The sequence below is a fragment of the Thalia democratica genome, chromosome 6, assembly GCF_965202585.1.
Source record: "Thalia democratica chromosome 6, ktThaDemo2.hap1.1, whole genome shotgun sequence".
Taxonomy (NCBI): Eukaryota; Metazoa; Chordata; class Thaliacea; order Salpida; family Salpidae; genus Thalia; species Thalia democratica.
In genome coordinates, this window is record NC_139170.1 from 14,917,625 (window position 1) to 14,930,100 (window position 12,476).

The window sequence follows — 12,476 nt, forward strand, 5'->3', positions numbered from 1 at the left end:
GCTCTAAAAAGTGACAAGTTAAATTCACATTTATTGAATTTTAGTTTAGGTTGATTTATTACTATATTTTGAAATAGGATTGCATCACAAGCTACTTATTACTTTTTAAATAAAATTAATTTTTAATAATTTTGTTAGATACATAGTTTAAACCAATGAAATATATTTCAATAGCTAAAAAAAACCTTGTATAAAACAAACTTTAAGAATCTTATTTAACTTAACAAATAGTAAAACTTTGAAACTATAACTATTGTAAATTCAAATAAGTTTACATATTCCATCTAAACATACTTTTTTTAGTTTAGGTTTTTTAGGTGAAAAATCGTAAAAAATGAAAGCTTTGAAAATAATACATTTTTTTTTTACTAACATTTTAAATTGTTATTCTGAAAAAGCATGTAGCTTTTAATTTACTAAACAAACAATATACAAGTACTACTATGTTTTAAATTTAAAATAAAACTAACTTTAGTCCAGCTATTGAATTCTAAACCGGCTTTTAGTGATACGGTGATACAAACATACTGTTGAAAATTTTATATTTATTAATGTACTTTATTTAGCGACTAAACTTCAGTTTTACAAAACTTTTTTTGAAAGTAAAAAAAACAGTTTTGTTACATTAACTGACAATACTATCTATTATTTTTCATAGTAACACTTAAATTTTAATTAAACTAATTTAACTTTAATTAAGTATTCTAAGTGAGTTATCAAACACAGTTGTAAAAAAAAGTATTGAAGTATAAACTAACTAATGACTATAATTAAAAAACATAAGATATGATTTTATAACGATGTATAAATATAAGTAAATAGTATAGTAAAAAAACAATTTTTTGAACACTTTATTAAGTTATATTAAAATGAAATTAGATGCTTAAATAAATTTATTAACTTTTATAAGCAGGGCTGCAAAATGTTTTTGGCAAATTTCATCCAGGTTTTTAAAAATTACCCCCAGGTTTTTAAAAGTACACGTTTTTGGGTCTATTTTTAGTTTGAAGTTAAGTTGAAGGTAAAAAACTGTGTTTAATAGTATAAAATCATTGAAAAGATACTGTAAAGCTGCTTCAAATGTGTTAAAAAAAATATTTTATGATGACAATATTTTTTTATTTATATGGCAGATCTTTTGAGTCAAATCAAAAGTTTTCTACGTAACATGTAAAAATTGTTTAAAATTTTAGGTTTTTCCAAGTTTTTTTTTTTTCAAATAAACTCAAATTCCAGGTTTTCGAGTTTTTTGGCAACCCTGTAAAAGTTATCAATATTTGTGTATAGTCTAAAAATTTCAAACTAACAGTGAAAATAAAGTTTCCAAGAAATAAATAACTGTGCATTTTTCCATTTGGTAAGAGAGAGGCTGAAAAACATATAATTACTACCTAAAGAAAATGACACTTTCTTAATCAGTACGTTGTTTATTTTTATAAATTTATCAAATATTAAAGCTTTTCGAAATATTTAATACATTATTATAAGTAAAATAAAACTTCAAACTGTTTTTCAAAAGACATATTAAAATTTAAATTGATCATGACGCAATCATACAAGGTTATAAAAAGCAAGCTCAACTTAATAAACTAAAAAAAAAGAAGCAAGTTAACAAATTTTCGATAAAGATTTTTTTAATTTCATTTTAACAGCAAATTTTTGGCTACTTCAAACTAAAAAAACTAATACATCTATCATACTATAAAAATTATAAATCAGTAATCAAAACAAAGCGGACCTTTTTCCAGGACGATGGTGGGCAAGAAGAAGAGGATGAAGGAGTGGAGCAGCGCGCCGGCCGCCATCTGCCAGAACACGTACGTGTTGAAGTCGTCGCAGTGCTGCGTGCAACCGTACAGCACCGGGTACTTGTACATGACGTCGCGCGGGAAAGTCCGGTCGAATATTCCGATGGTGAACGGCTGCAGCGCCGTGAATATCTGTTTCGGGGATTTTTTCGAATGTTTAGTGGAAATGTTCATGTGCGAGTTTTAAACGGGGTTTTGTATTTGTTTTGTATTGCGCTAAATGAGCTGATTTTTCAGGCTTTAAAAAACTCGGGAAAAAGCTTCCATTGACAAAAGGCTTTAAACTTTTGCACAGCTTGTTTAATACAGGGTAAGCGTGCACTACTTCTTTAATGAACGTTTATCAAACATTCTGATATGCCGTGAGTGCCACTAAAATTTTAAGGGAATTTTCATGTACAAGTTTTATTTTTCTCCAGTGTATGCTCTTCGATTTCAATACGTTTCAAAGCCATAAGATGCGAAATATATAAAAATTGAGTCTTATTGGTTTCAGTAAATACAACTTTGTAGGGAATTGCGTAAAAGTATAAAAATTAATCACGCATTTTCAATGTGGAAGAACACTTAAAACCTTATTGAGATGTCCTTTAAACTACATGGTATATAGGATATTGCTTGAAATAAATAAAAGCACTAAACAATTATAAAAAAAAATCTTACCCATATAATTAAATACTGAAGATAATAAAGCTTCAGGACTTATAGAAATGAAATAAACGGTTTTTGTGTTTTATTTAATTTTGTAAAGTAATAAATTGATTTAATATTTAGTAATTTAGATGCTAAATGAACCCAATCTTCAAATATTTTATTTATATTACAACCTGAACTAAAACTTTATACTAGCTTAACAATTTTATTATAAACAACTTTATAAAACAATTTTATTATCTGAACTAAACTAACAGAATTTTTGAAATTATAATAGCATAAAAAAACCAAATTTTGCTTTAACAAACAATAACATAAAACAAAGTTCTGATATGCTTTAAAAAGGGCATTAAAAAGTTTTACGGAACTTTTTTTATGTATTTTGAACTTATTCCATCATTTTTAAACTATATGTTTCTTTGTCCCTTTTTAAAAATTAAATCAGGTGGTTTAATAAATTTAACATGTTTTGAATTTTCTATTGCAACCAGCATTTTTTATCATGTTTTTGTCATAAAATTGTTTAAAGCCTTATATATAGATAAAACAAAAAAGTCTTATTACCTAGTTGCGTTTTTAAGCTACCGTTTTATTTATTAAACAAACACGGCCTCACTGTTTAAAAACTTAATTTGTTTTTGGTAATATCTTAAAAAATTTGGTGTAATACAGAAGTAGCTTACATACATGTTAGTATTAAGTTCTTTTTTTAATATTATAGTATATTATAATTGGTCTTTCAAACTCAAATTACTATTTCCATTACAAGATAAAAATATTCATATAAATATCAAATAATTATCTAAACTTAACTTTTGTACAAGTGTTCAGTAAAAAAAACTATTTTTAGAAAAATTTAGGTAAAAATGCTGGTTTCTTTATACAGAAATGTGTTTATTTATTTCTTTATTGTTAAGGAACATAAAGTGTCAAGCAAATTTTTTACAAAATATAAAATTGTGAAAAATAAATTAACTTTTAAGCAAACAAGAAAAATATTTAGCTTTTGGAAAAAAAAAAAACACAAAGCTTTCTATACTTTCAAATATAAAAACATTTTCAAAGCCATTTTTTGGATACATTTAAACTAACTAAAAGTTTATCATAACTTTCATAGAAGTATGCCTTTTATAGTTTTAAAACGTTCATATTTAAAACCAAAATAACAAAAGTGAAATTAAATGTAAGATGTATGTTTTAAAATAAACCAAAAGTTCAAGGGTTTTTCGAAAAAAAAAGCTAAAAATTCCAGTGAATTTTACGATCTTTAAAAAATATCAGAATCAAAAATTTTTGAGGATACTATGATATTTGGCCACCTTAAACTTAGTATACTTATTATTAGAAAATAGTAGCGTTGTATTATTCTACAGATAAAAAAAAAGTATGGTATAACTAACACAAAAAATTTTTTTTAGAGCTTTTACAATTAAGTAAAAAAAAATGTTATTCAACTAAATATTTAACGGAAAATATTTAAAATCCAGTTGTACAACAACCTTACTAAAAATTTGAAAATTTATATAAATTAATTTATGGATTATACGCTTTAAAAAAATATTTTTTTCTTACTACTTAAGTAATTTTTTTCGCATTGCATTATATAGTTTATTAAAAAAATCTGCTATAAAATTATAATTTTATTTATGTTAAAACTAAATTAGCCTGAAACATATAAGTAGAATCAAAGCCTATAACTTTTAAGACTAACTAATACTTATTAAATTTTAACAATTAAAATATAACTGACCATATTGTAAACAGAGATGGTCCATCTATCAAAAAGAATCTGACCAGTGAACCCATTGTAAAAAGCATACCAAAACTGTAGAAAATAACGTAAGATAAAAAATCACAACTTATTTGATATTTTTTATAAGGTAACATAATAGTTATATTTTATGTTATTTTAGAAATAAAGTGATTTTATTTAGGGAAGGAGTCGTCAGCTTTTTATAAGTTTGAAAGGCCATAACTACTACAAAAAGCCTTCAGCGGGCAACAAAACTTTGAAAAGTTATATAAAAAAAAAACCATTTTTATTTAAAGTTGTAACAAACAGAGCATTTAATAATCAAAAATGTTTTTATCAAGTAATTATAAACAAATAATCAAGTAAACATACTTGAATCATGTACAAGCATATATTTTTGTAAAACGAATACAAAACACATTTGGCCAGTCTCGTGTAATTCCAACTACCATGGACTAGAAGCAGTGGCTTTAAATATTTGAACTGAAAAAATGTAGATATGTGACAATATTAAAACAAAACAAAAATTACATGTTTTTTATTTAAGTAGTAAAATATTTTCAATACTACAATTAGAGGCTAAAAATAGATTTCTTAAAAAATAATTTTAAATGCCTGTTCATAAATACAAACAATAAAAACAGTAATACATAAACGAAAATAAAAACTTGTTTTAAATTTTTAAAACTTTCACCTCAATACAAACTTCGTGTTTAAAACAATCAGGGTTGCCAATCTACGAGGAAATAAAGCCAGCCTGAGTGACAAAAACCTAGTCTGAGTACATAAGAAAATTGAAAAATAAAACTAATATGCACCAAAAACAAAAAGTCTTGCGATAACGGTTTTTTACAAACATAGTTCAGCTTTGCTAAACTATTTAAAAAAGTAATTTTTAACTCTAAGCAACAGTGTAATCTTATTCATTTTGGAAAACTTTTAAATCATATATAAATGTCTCTTCCAATAGAAACTACTTTTTTCAAAATTAAAAAATGCATTCATTGGCATAGAATTTTATTTTTTTATTATTTAAACCTGAGCAACAGAGTAATCAGACGCGTTGGCGGCCTGAAGTCCTTCTTGCCCCGATATACCGACACCCACGTGTGCTGACTGGATCATCGGGACATCGTTTCCTCCGTCGCCTATCGCTAGCGTCACCTTGTGAACGTGTCCTTTCACCTGTATAAATATTGAACTTTCCACCTTTAAAAGTTTTATCTAAAATTTTACAAAATAAATAAAATAGCTTATAAAAAATATGACCATTTTATATCTAAAATATCCAAAACTTGTATCTTGCATTACTAACAATATCTTTATTATGATTTAAAAACTATGGTTAAAAAATTTAAATTTTATGAATGTATTTATTAAAACACACAATAATCTAACTAGCAAATTATCGCTAATTTTTAGTTTTTCTAATTCTTACGAAAACAGCATATTTTTATTAATTAAAAAAAGGTTTTTTGTACTACAAAAGCCTTAATACTCTTTAAAAAAGGTCTAACATTTTTTTTCAAATACTTTTTACAACACGTTGTTTTGAATGTAAATAAATAAATAGTATAAAGGTAATTTATTTAAATTAATTGTTTTTGTAATCTAAGTAATAAAGAATAATGTGTTTTCTACTATAAGTTACTAAATTTATTTTAAGCTTTCAAAAAAAAAAAGTTTGGACCATAGGTAACTAAAACTAATAAATAACAATTTTTAGATCTTGTTTAATTTTTTTATACATTTTTATTTTATTTTCTCGTTTTAGCTAATAGTTCATGTTTATTAATAGTTTTTTTATATGACATTAATGTTTTCAAACTTTTTATTCTGACAAGATCATTGAGCGAAACATTGTTTATGAAATAAATTTGTGAAAAGACAAATATCAATATGTTTACTTTTCTTTGCTGAAGTTCAGAACTTTAGTTTTTTGATTAACAACTTAAATCATAATAATTGTAATAATTTCAAGAGTAAATGATAACACATTGTTTTATTACCAGATCGACGATGTCAGCTTTTTGAATGGGGGAAACCCGGCAACAGAGAACAGCTTTGCACGACAGGGCGACGTCGAGGAACTTTGTGACGTCATGAGTGGCGAGATGGAGGGAGGGGCCGGCGACGACGAGTCCCAGGTTGAGTTGGTCGGCCTGGCGCAAGTTGGTCTCTCCTATGTGGATGAGCGCTCTCTCGATCTCCTGCTGGATCGCCTGTTCGACGTTTGTTGAAAAGTTTAACGGCGCTTGTTTTAACTAAAAAAGATTTAAAAAAGTATTTCAAATGAAATAGTTAGTTTAAATTGATGTTATTTGGAAAAAAAAACTTTTGTTCGTTCTTAAATAAAGTATTGTTACTGAGTAGTGAAAGTTAAAAAAAAAAACAGAAACAGAGTATTTTGCTATTAAAAAAAAATAGTATTGCTTTTTTGCCGATACACGCACTTTTTTCAGATATGAATAGTTCTTTTACAAAAGTTTTTTCAAATCTCACTAATATTAATCAAACTTTTATTACAAAAATAAATCTTTAACAATCCCATTTTATACCATGAAAACAAACGAACGTCGAAGCTGTTGCTCTTCAACACGAACAACTTCATGTTTTCGTTGATGAGCTTGCACGAGTTGGCGATGTTCAGCGCGGTTTCGATCTTGTCCCCGGTCAGCACCCACACCTTGATGTTGGCCCGCAGCAAAATTTCTATCGTGTCCGGCACCTCGTCCTGCAGCTTGTCTTCTATGGCGGTCGCCCCGAGAAGGTACAAGTTCTGAAAAAAACTGAATAAAAGGAAATTAGGACAAAGTAACTTTTTCCTCAAATGTGTGTTCTTATTTTATAGATTTAAAAGAGGTTCTTTGGAATTAAAAATAAGTTTAACTAACATAGACAACATTAGAAGGTTAAGAGTTTAATCAAAAATACATACTGAATAACTTATTATTCATAAGTTTTTATTCAGTGCACATCTTTGAAAAATTTAGAAATTATATTTTTAGGCTGATAATTTGAGGTAGCGTGAAAATCATAATAAAAAGTAAGTAACTGTCAAAGGTGATAAAACTTAATGGATAAAAATATTTAAACTATTAAAATGAACCTTAACAACTCTGACCTGCAAAAAATGTTCTAAAAAATAGATTTAAGCTTTCTTCAAGGGAATGCACTGAAATTCAATTTAGCTATTTCTGAAGTGCTAACAGTTATTTTATAATTCATTCTAATTATTTATTTCATGGTTCATTTGCAGAGGTTCATAGCTTGGGGTATCATTATTGGTGGTTTAACAAACAAATATGTTTGTCCTTTAAAAATATCGAATATTTTAAGATTTCGAAATTAAAAAAAAGAGGAAAGCCTTAAAATTATACAAGTACCTTTAATACGCTTTGCAAAAAGTTTGTTTTAAATAACTTATGTGTTTACTCTTATTTCTTTTGGCAACGAATACTTAAACAACTTTTATCTCTTTGAAAAATTTAATTTCAGAAGCTTTAAAATTTAGGATTTTTGCATTAAAAACACATTTAAAAATCAAAATGTATAAAACTTTTATATTGTAAATTAATTTTCACCTTTTCAATTTTTTCGTAAGCTTCTGCAAGTAACAGTTCTCTATTATGTATTGCATTGCTTGCCGGTTGGTAATAACCTTGATTCCATTTCTGTGTTTTAATTATAATTAAAATAAATAATTACAATATTCTAACTATTATTGTTTAACTTAAACATCTATTTAATTGCATTAAATACAAATACTCGTTTTTGAAAAGAATTTTTAAACGAGTATTTGTATTCTATATTTCTGTTTATAACAGCTTATATAAGTGTTCTAAAAGCAGTCGGTATAAATTATTTTTTCATATTTAACTTCATCTTTATACAGTTATGAAACATTTTTGAAATCAAACAACTGTTTTATAAAATCAGTAACCTTTAATAGGAAATTCTTAAGTATTCTATTAAAAATAATGTAAAATAAATCGTCACTTAAGTTTTTTATAGTTTTAAATTTTAAACTGCTATAAAAACACTTATCTTTCAAACAGTGTAAAAACTAACTTCAAATTCGTAATCGGTTAGTTTTCTTTGTGCAAAACATAAAGTTCTGAGCCCTTCTACGGCATACTCTTTTAATTGGACGATTGTTGTTTCTATTTGAATAAAAAAGTAAGCGTTTACAATAAATAAACTACCAAAGTATTATTTTTCAACTAATAAAAAGCTAATAAAGCGAATGTCGCGGATTCGATCCCCGTACTGGCCACATATCTTCCCCGTTAATATGGTGCTGAGTATTCTCGGGCGACCGAGGTTCGATTTCCCGACAGGGGTATCAACTTAATTATTTGTAGAATATATAGATATAAAAATATTTAATGTTTATCCGTTACAGTTTGAAAAATGATAAATAAAATAATATTAGACGTTATGATTATTTTCCTACAAATTATAAAATTACTATTGTTAATCTGTAAAAAAAAATTAAAGCTGTCATATAACCCTGGTTTAATCGAATGAGTTTTAAATTTAAAGTAAACTTTAGAAAATAATAGCTTAAGTATTTGTTAAAGACAACTGTTAAAATATAGTTCCACTGCACAAAAATTTTATTAAATCTTCACACTTAATTTTTTTTAATTTACTCATTTGTTAAGTACAAACAAACTTATTCGCATTTAAAAATATGTAACTTACTATTTTTCTACGTCAAAAAGTTATAAAAATCTAGAGAGTATCATAATTTAAACTTGAGTTTATTAATTCATTTCAATCATTCAAAAATATTTTTGGTACTATGGAATTTGATAAAATATTTATTATGCCAATAAACATTAGTTCATCAGTTTTAGGCGTTAACTTATTTGAAACCTTAACTAATATATATATATATACTTTTAAACATAAAAAAACACTTCTTTTTGATAACTTTATTTATTTGTTTTTGTTTCTATGCACGAATAAGTTTTAATTATTTTATTAATATTTGACAAGATCAGAATTTTTTCCCACTGAAACCTGGTAATAAATAGAATAACTAATTCGCACTAATACTACTATTATTTAAATAAAATATACACATAAACTTCGACTTCAAATAATGATGCTTCTTTTATCATCATTTAGTTTTGAGCATCAAAGATGTTTGTGTTTAACTTGATTAACTTATACACATAAATAATACAAAATAATTGAACACAATTAAATGTTTTTAGTTTATTCAATTTAATACGTTTACATTTTATTACTGTCATATAACATTCAAGCAGTATGTTTAGAGCTCATCCTACAGCATTATTACGTCATATTACGCTAATGTTTTTATATAAGCAAAATAAATGTAATCTAGACGTGTGGCCGGTTAGCTCAGTCGGTTAGAGCGTCGTGCTAATAATTTGAATGTCGCGGACTCGATCTTCGTACTGTCCACATAGCTTAGAAGTGAGTATTCCCGCCTGTTACGCGGAAACCGGAGTTCGATTCCCCGACGGGGGTATTTTCAATTTAATTATTTGTAAAATATTAAGAAATAAAAATATTTGGTGGTTATTCTTTACAATTTAAAATATGATAAATGAAATAATATTAGACTTTATGTATAAATTCGAAGTCTTTCTACAAATTACTATTGTTAATCTTTAAAAAAATTAAAACTGTCATATCTGCAATCTTTTAAATTGTGCATCGTATATATTGAACTTTTTTATACTCTAACTACTATTTTTAAATTTAGTTTTTATTATAATTATTTGATGTATTTAGGGCACGGGATGTAAATCACGTTCTTCAAAGTTACTCTTATTTTTTACATAAATAACCAGGCTATCAGTAGGTTTTACCATTAAAAAAAAGTTACTTTTGAGATACAAGCTATGAATTTTTTGTAGATTTTTATGAATTGTTTCATAAGATATTGCAAGAACTAAATATCATCACAAAACACAGTCCAGATTTCAATATAAAATTAGTTCTTAAAGCTTTTTTTAAAAACTTCAAACAACCTTTATAATTTGAATCGGGCGCCAGTCTCGGCATTATGACATCGTCTGCCCCTTTCGTCATCAGGTAGATCTGGTTTTCAGGACTCCTGACAATCACCGACATTCTCTTCCTGTTCGAGTTGAACTCGAGAACTGCCAGTATCTTGTACTGACGGTCCTGGCCTAGCTGTTGGATACAAAATTGTGTTTTTTACAAGTATATTAAAGTTTAAATAACTTTTAGTTGTTGAGACATGTCTAAACAGTTTAAAAAAAAACTATGAACTTCTTGTCTAACTAACAAAAAACACAAAAACAACATAAATATTAATTATTAATAACTTTTACAGTCGGTCTTTCTTTACTTGTTGTAAATAAATATCACTTTTTACGGAAAACATTTTACTTTTAGAGCAATAAGATTGTTTTAAAATTTAGTTTTGTTAAAATATATGTAAAATATTTTTTATACTTTTCTAAGCAAAAGTATATTGGTCATAGCTAATTATATTTATTAACTTAAAAAAGATTTTGTTTATCTTCAAAACTTGTAACCACAAAGACATTTAATCAAAACTGTAAAAAGAATAAACCACAACAGTAATTTTTTGAAACAAAATACATTTGTACTAAGGGGAATATATGACTTTAAAAAGATCAAATTACTAAAATTTAGAATTCTTTTAATTAAAGAAAGTAATATATCTTTAAAAAAGTAAAAAAAAACTTTAATAATACATAAAAACAACTGTTGACTGACAAGTCTTCTTTATATTAATATATATATATATATATCAGCATTAAAATTTATTTAATTATGTGTTAGATATATTCACTTAAAACACACGCTTGTAAGTATACAACAATAAAAAACTAGATTTAAACGTAAAAATTTAGGTTTATTTAAGAACAACATAGCAATTTTATGATAAAAACTTGTCAAAATTGTTATCAATGTAAATGCTGAAACTAAGATATTATACTACAAATATAAATATGTTTTGTTTGAAAAAACTTAAAAAAACATATCAGCAACAAAAAACTAAAATTTCTAAGTGTGCACGACTTTTAAGTAGAAATTTTACTATATACTAAAAATAAACTTGATGGTCTATAGGAATAATTAATTCTTAGACATATATAAGCACAAATATTATGAAAACATTTAAAAAATAAGCTACACAAAACTTATAATACTTTAAACATTTCTATTAATAATAAACTCATGTAGACTGTTACAAACTTTCAATGTCATTAACTAATTAAACAAGAAAAAATAAACTATTAAATTTTGTAGATATTAATTAAACTATTGTTAGAAATGACAACTACCTCATAAATTAGATCAAGTATAAATAAATATATTTTAATTGTACAAAAAAAAACTTATTAAAATGATTTCAGAAAAATAACTCGACCTACTTATTAAAGAAATAAAACAAATTGTTTATTTTAGACAAAAAACTAACTAAACTAGTGTTAGAAATAAAAGTTACCTATTCTATTAATTAAATTAAATAACAAAAATATGTATTTCTATAAAAAAAACTAATAGAAACAAAAGTAACCTAACTAACTAAAGAAAAAAAAATATTTCTAACAAAATATCTAGTTGAAATACTTTTAGAGACAAAAATTACCTCATCAACTAATATAGTATCCGGAGTTCTCACGCAAAAGACAAAGCCGAGATTTTTAGCTGATTTTATCAGAGCGTTTTCGTCAGGACTGGCTGCTTGGTATCTGAATGTTAATAATAAGCTATCAAACAACTCAAATAAATATTATTTTATACTTTGCTATTTTATTATGATAGTTAAAACTGTTGCTTTAACGAAGTTTCTCAATATAAACTGAAAAAAAAAATTAGAAAAAGATGTATAACAAAACATATGCTTAATTCAATTTTAATAACAAAGTTTACAGATTTTAAAAGCCGCAGAGATCACGGTTTTAGATTTAGAAAGTTTAATAATTTCGTAGAAATAAAGCAAATTTTGTTATAACGTTTGATAACTTTTTGTTAATAAATTATTCATAACTTAAAAATAAACTCCAACAAATATTCTTATTCTTCTATACGAATATTTTAAACAAAAAATGCTCCCCGTCGGGGAATCGAACCCCGGTCGCCCGCGTGACAGGCGGGAATACTCACCACTATACTAACGAGGAAGATATGTGGCCAGTACGGGGATCGAACCCGCGACATTCGCGTTATTAGCACGACGCTCTAACCAACTGAGCTAACCGGCCACACGCCTAGATTGC

General features: G+C 26.0%; 1 protein-coding gene and 2 non-coding genes across 3 annotated transcripts in view; all 3 read right to left on the bottom strand.

Moving 5' to 3' along the window:
- Positions 1-12,476, bottom strand: part of LOC145838842 (putative phospholipid-transporting ATPase IA) — a 46,372-nt gene that overhangs the window by 912 nt on the left and 32,984 nt on the right. Inside the window, exons 21-32 of the mRNA XM_082946465.1 lie at positions 11,846-11,948; positions 10,227-10,392; positions 8,287-8,378; positions 7,800-7,889; positions 6,791-6,994; positions 6,225-6,437; positions 5,254-5,400; positions 4,588-4,698; positions 4,213-4,287; positions 1,739-1,940; positions 1,308-1,369; positions 471-527 (exon numbers count right to left, since the gene is read on the bottom strand). Coding sequence (XP_082802591.1) covers positions 471-527; positions 1,308-1,369; positions 1,739-1,940; positions 4,213-4,287; positions 4,588-4,698; positions 5,254-5,400; positions 6,225-6,437; positions 6,791-6,994; positions 7,800-7,889; positions 8,287-8,378; positions 10,227-10,392; positions 11,846-11,948 — 1,522 coding nt within the window. The remainder of the gene's footprint in view (positions 1-470; positions 528-1,307; positions 1,370-1,738; positions 1,941-4,212; positions 4,288-4,587; positions 4,699-5,253; positions 5,401-6,224; positions 6,438-6,790; positions 6,995-7,799; positions 7,890-8,286; positions 8,379-10,226; positions 10,393-11,845; positions 11,949-12,476) is intronic.
- Positions 12,309-12,380, bottom strand: Trnad-guc (transfer RNA aspartic acid (anticodon GUC)). The gene has a single exon. It is a non-coding gene; the product is annotated as a tRNA-Asp (tRNA).
- On the bottom strand, positions 12,388-12,461 carry Trnai-aau (transfer RNA isoleucine (anticodon AAU)). The gene has a single exon. It is a non-coding gene; the product is annotated as a tRNA-Ile (tRNA).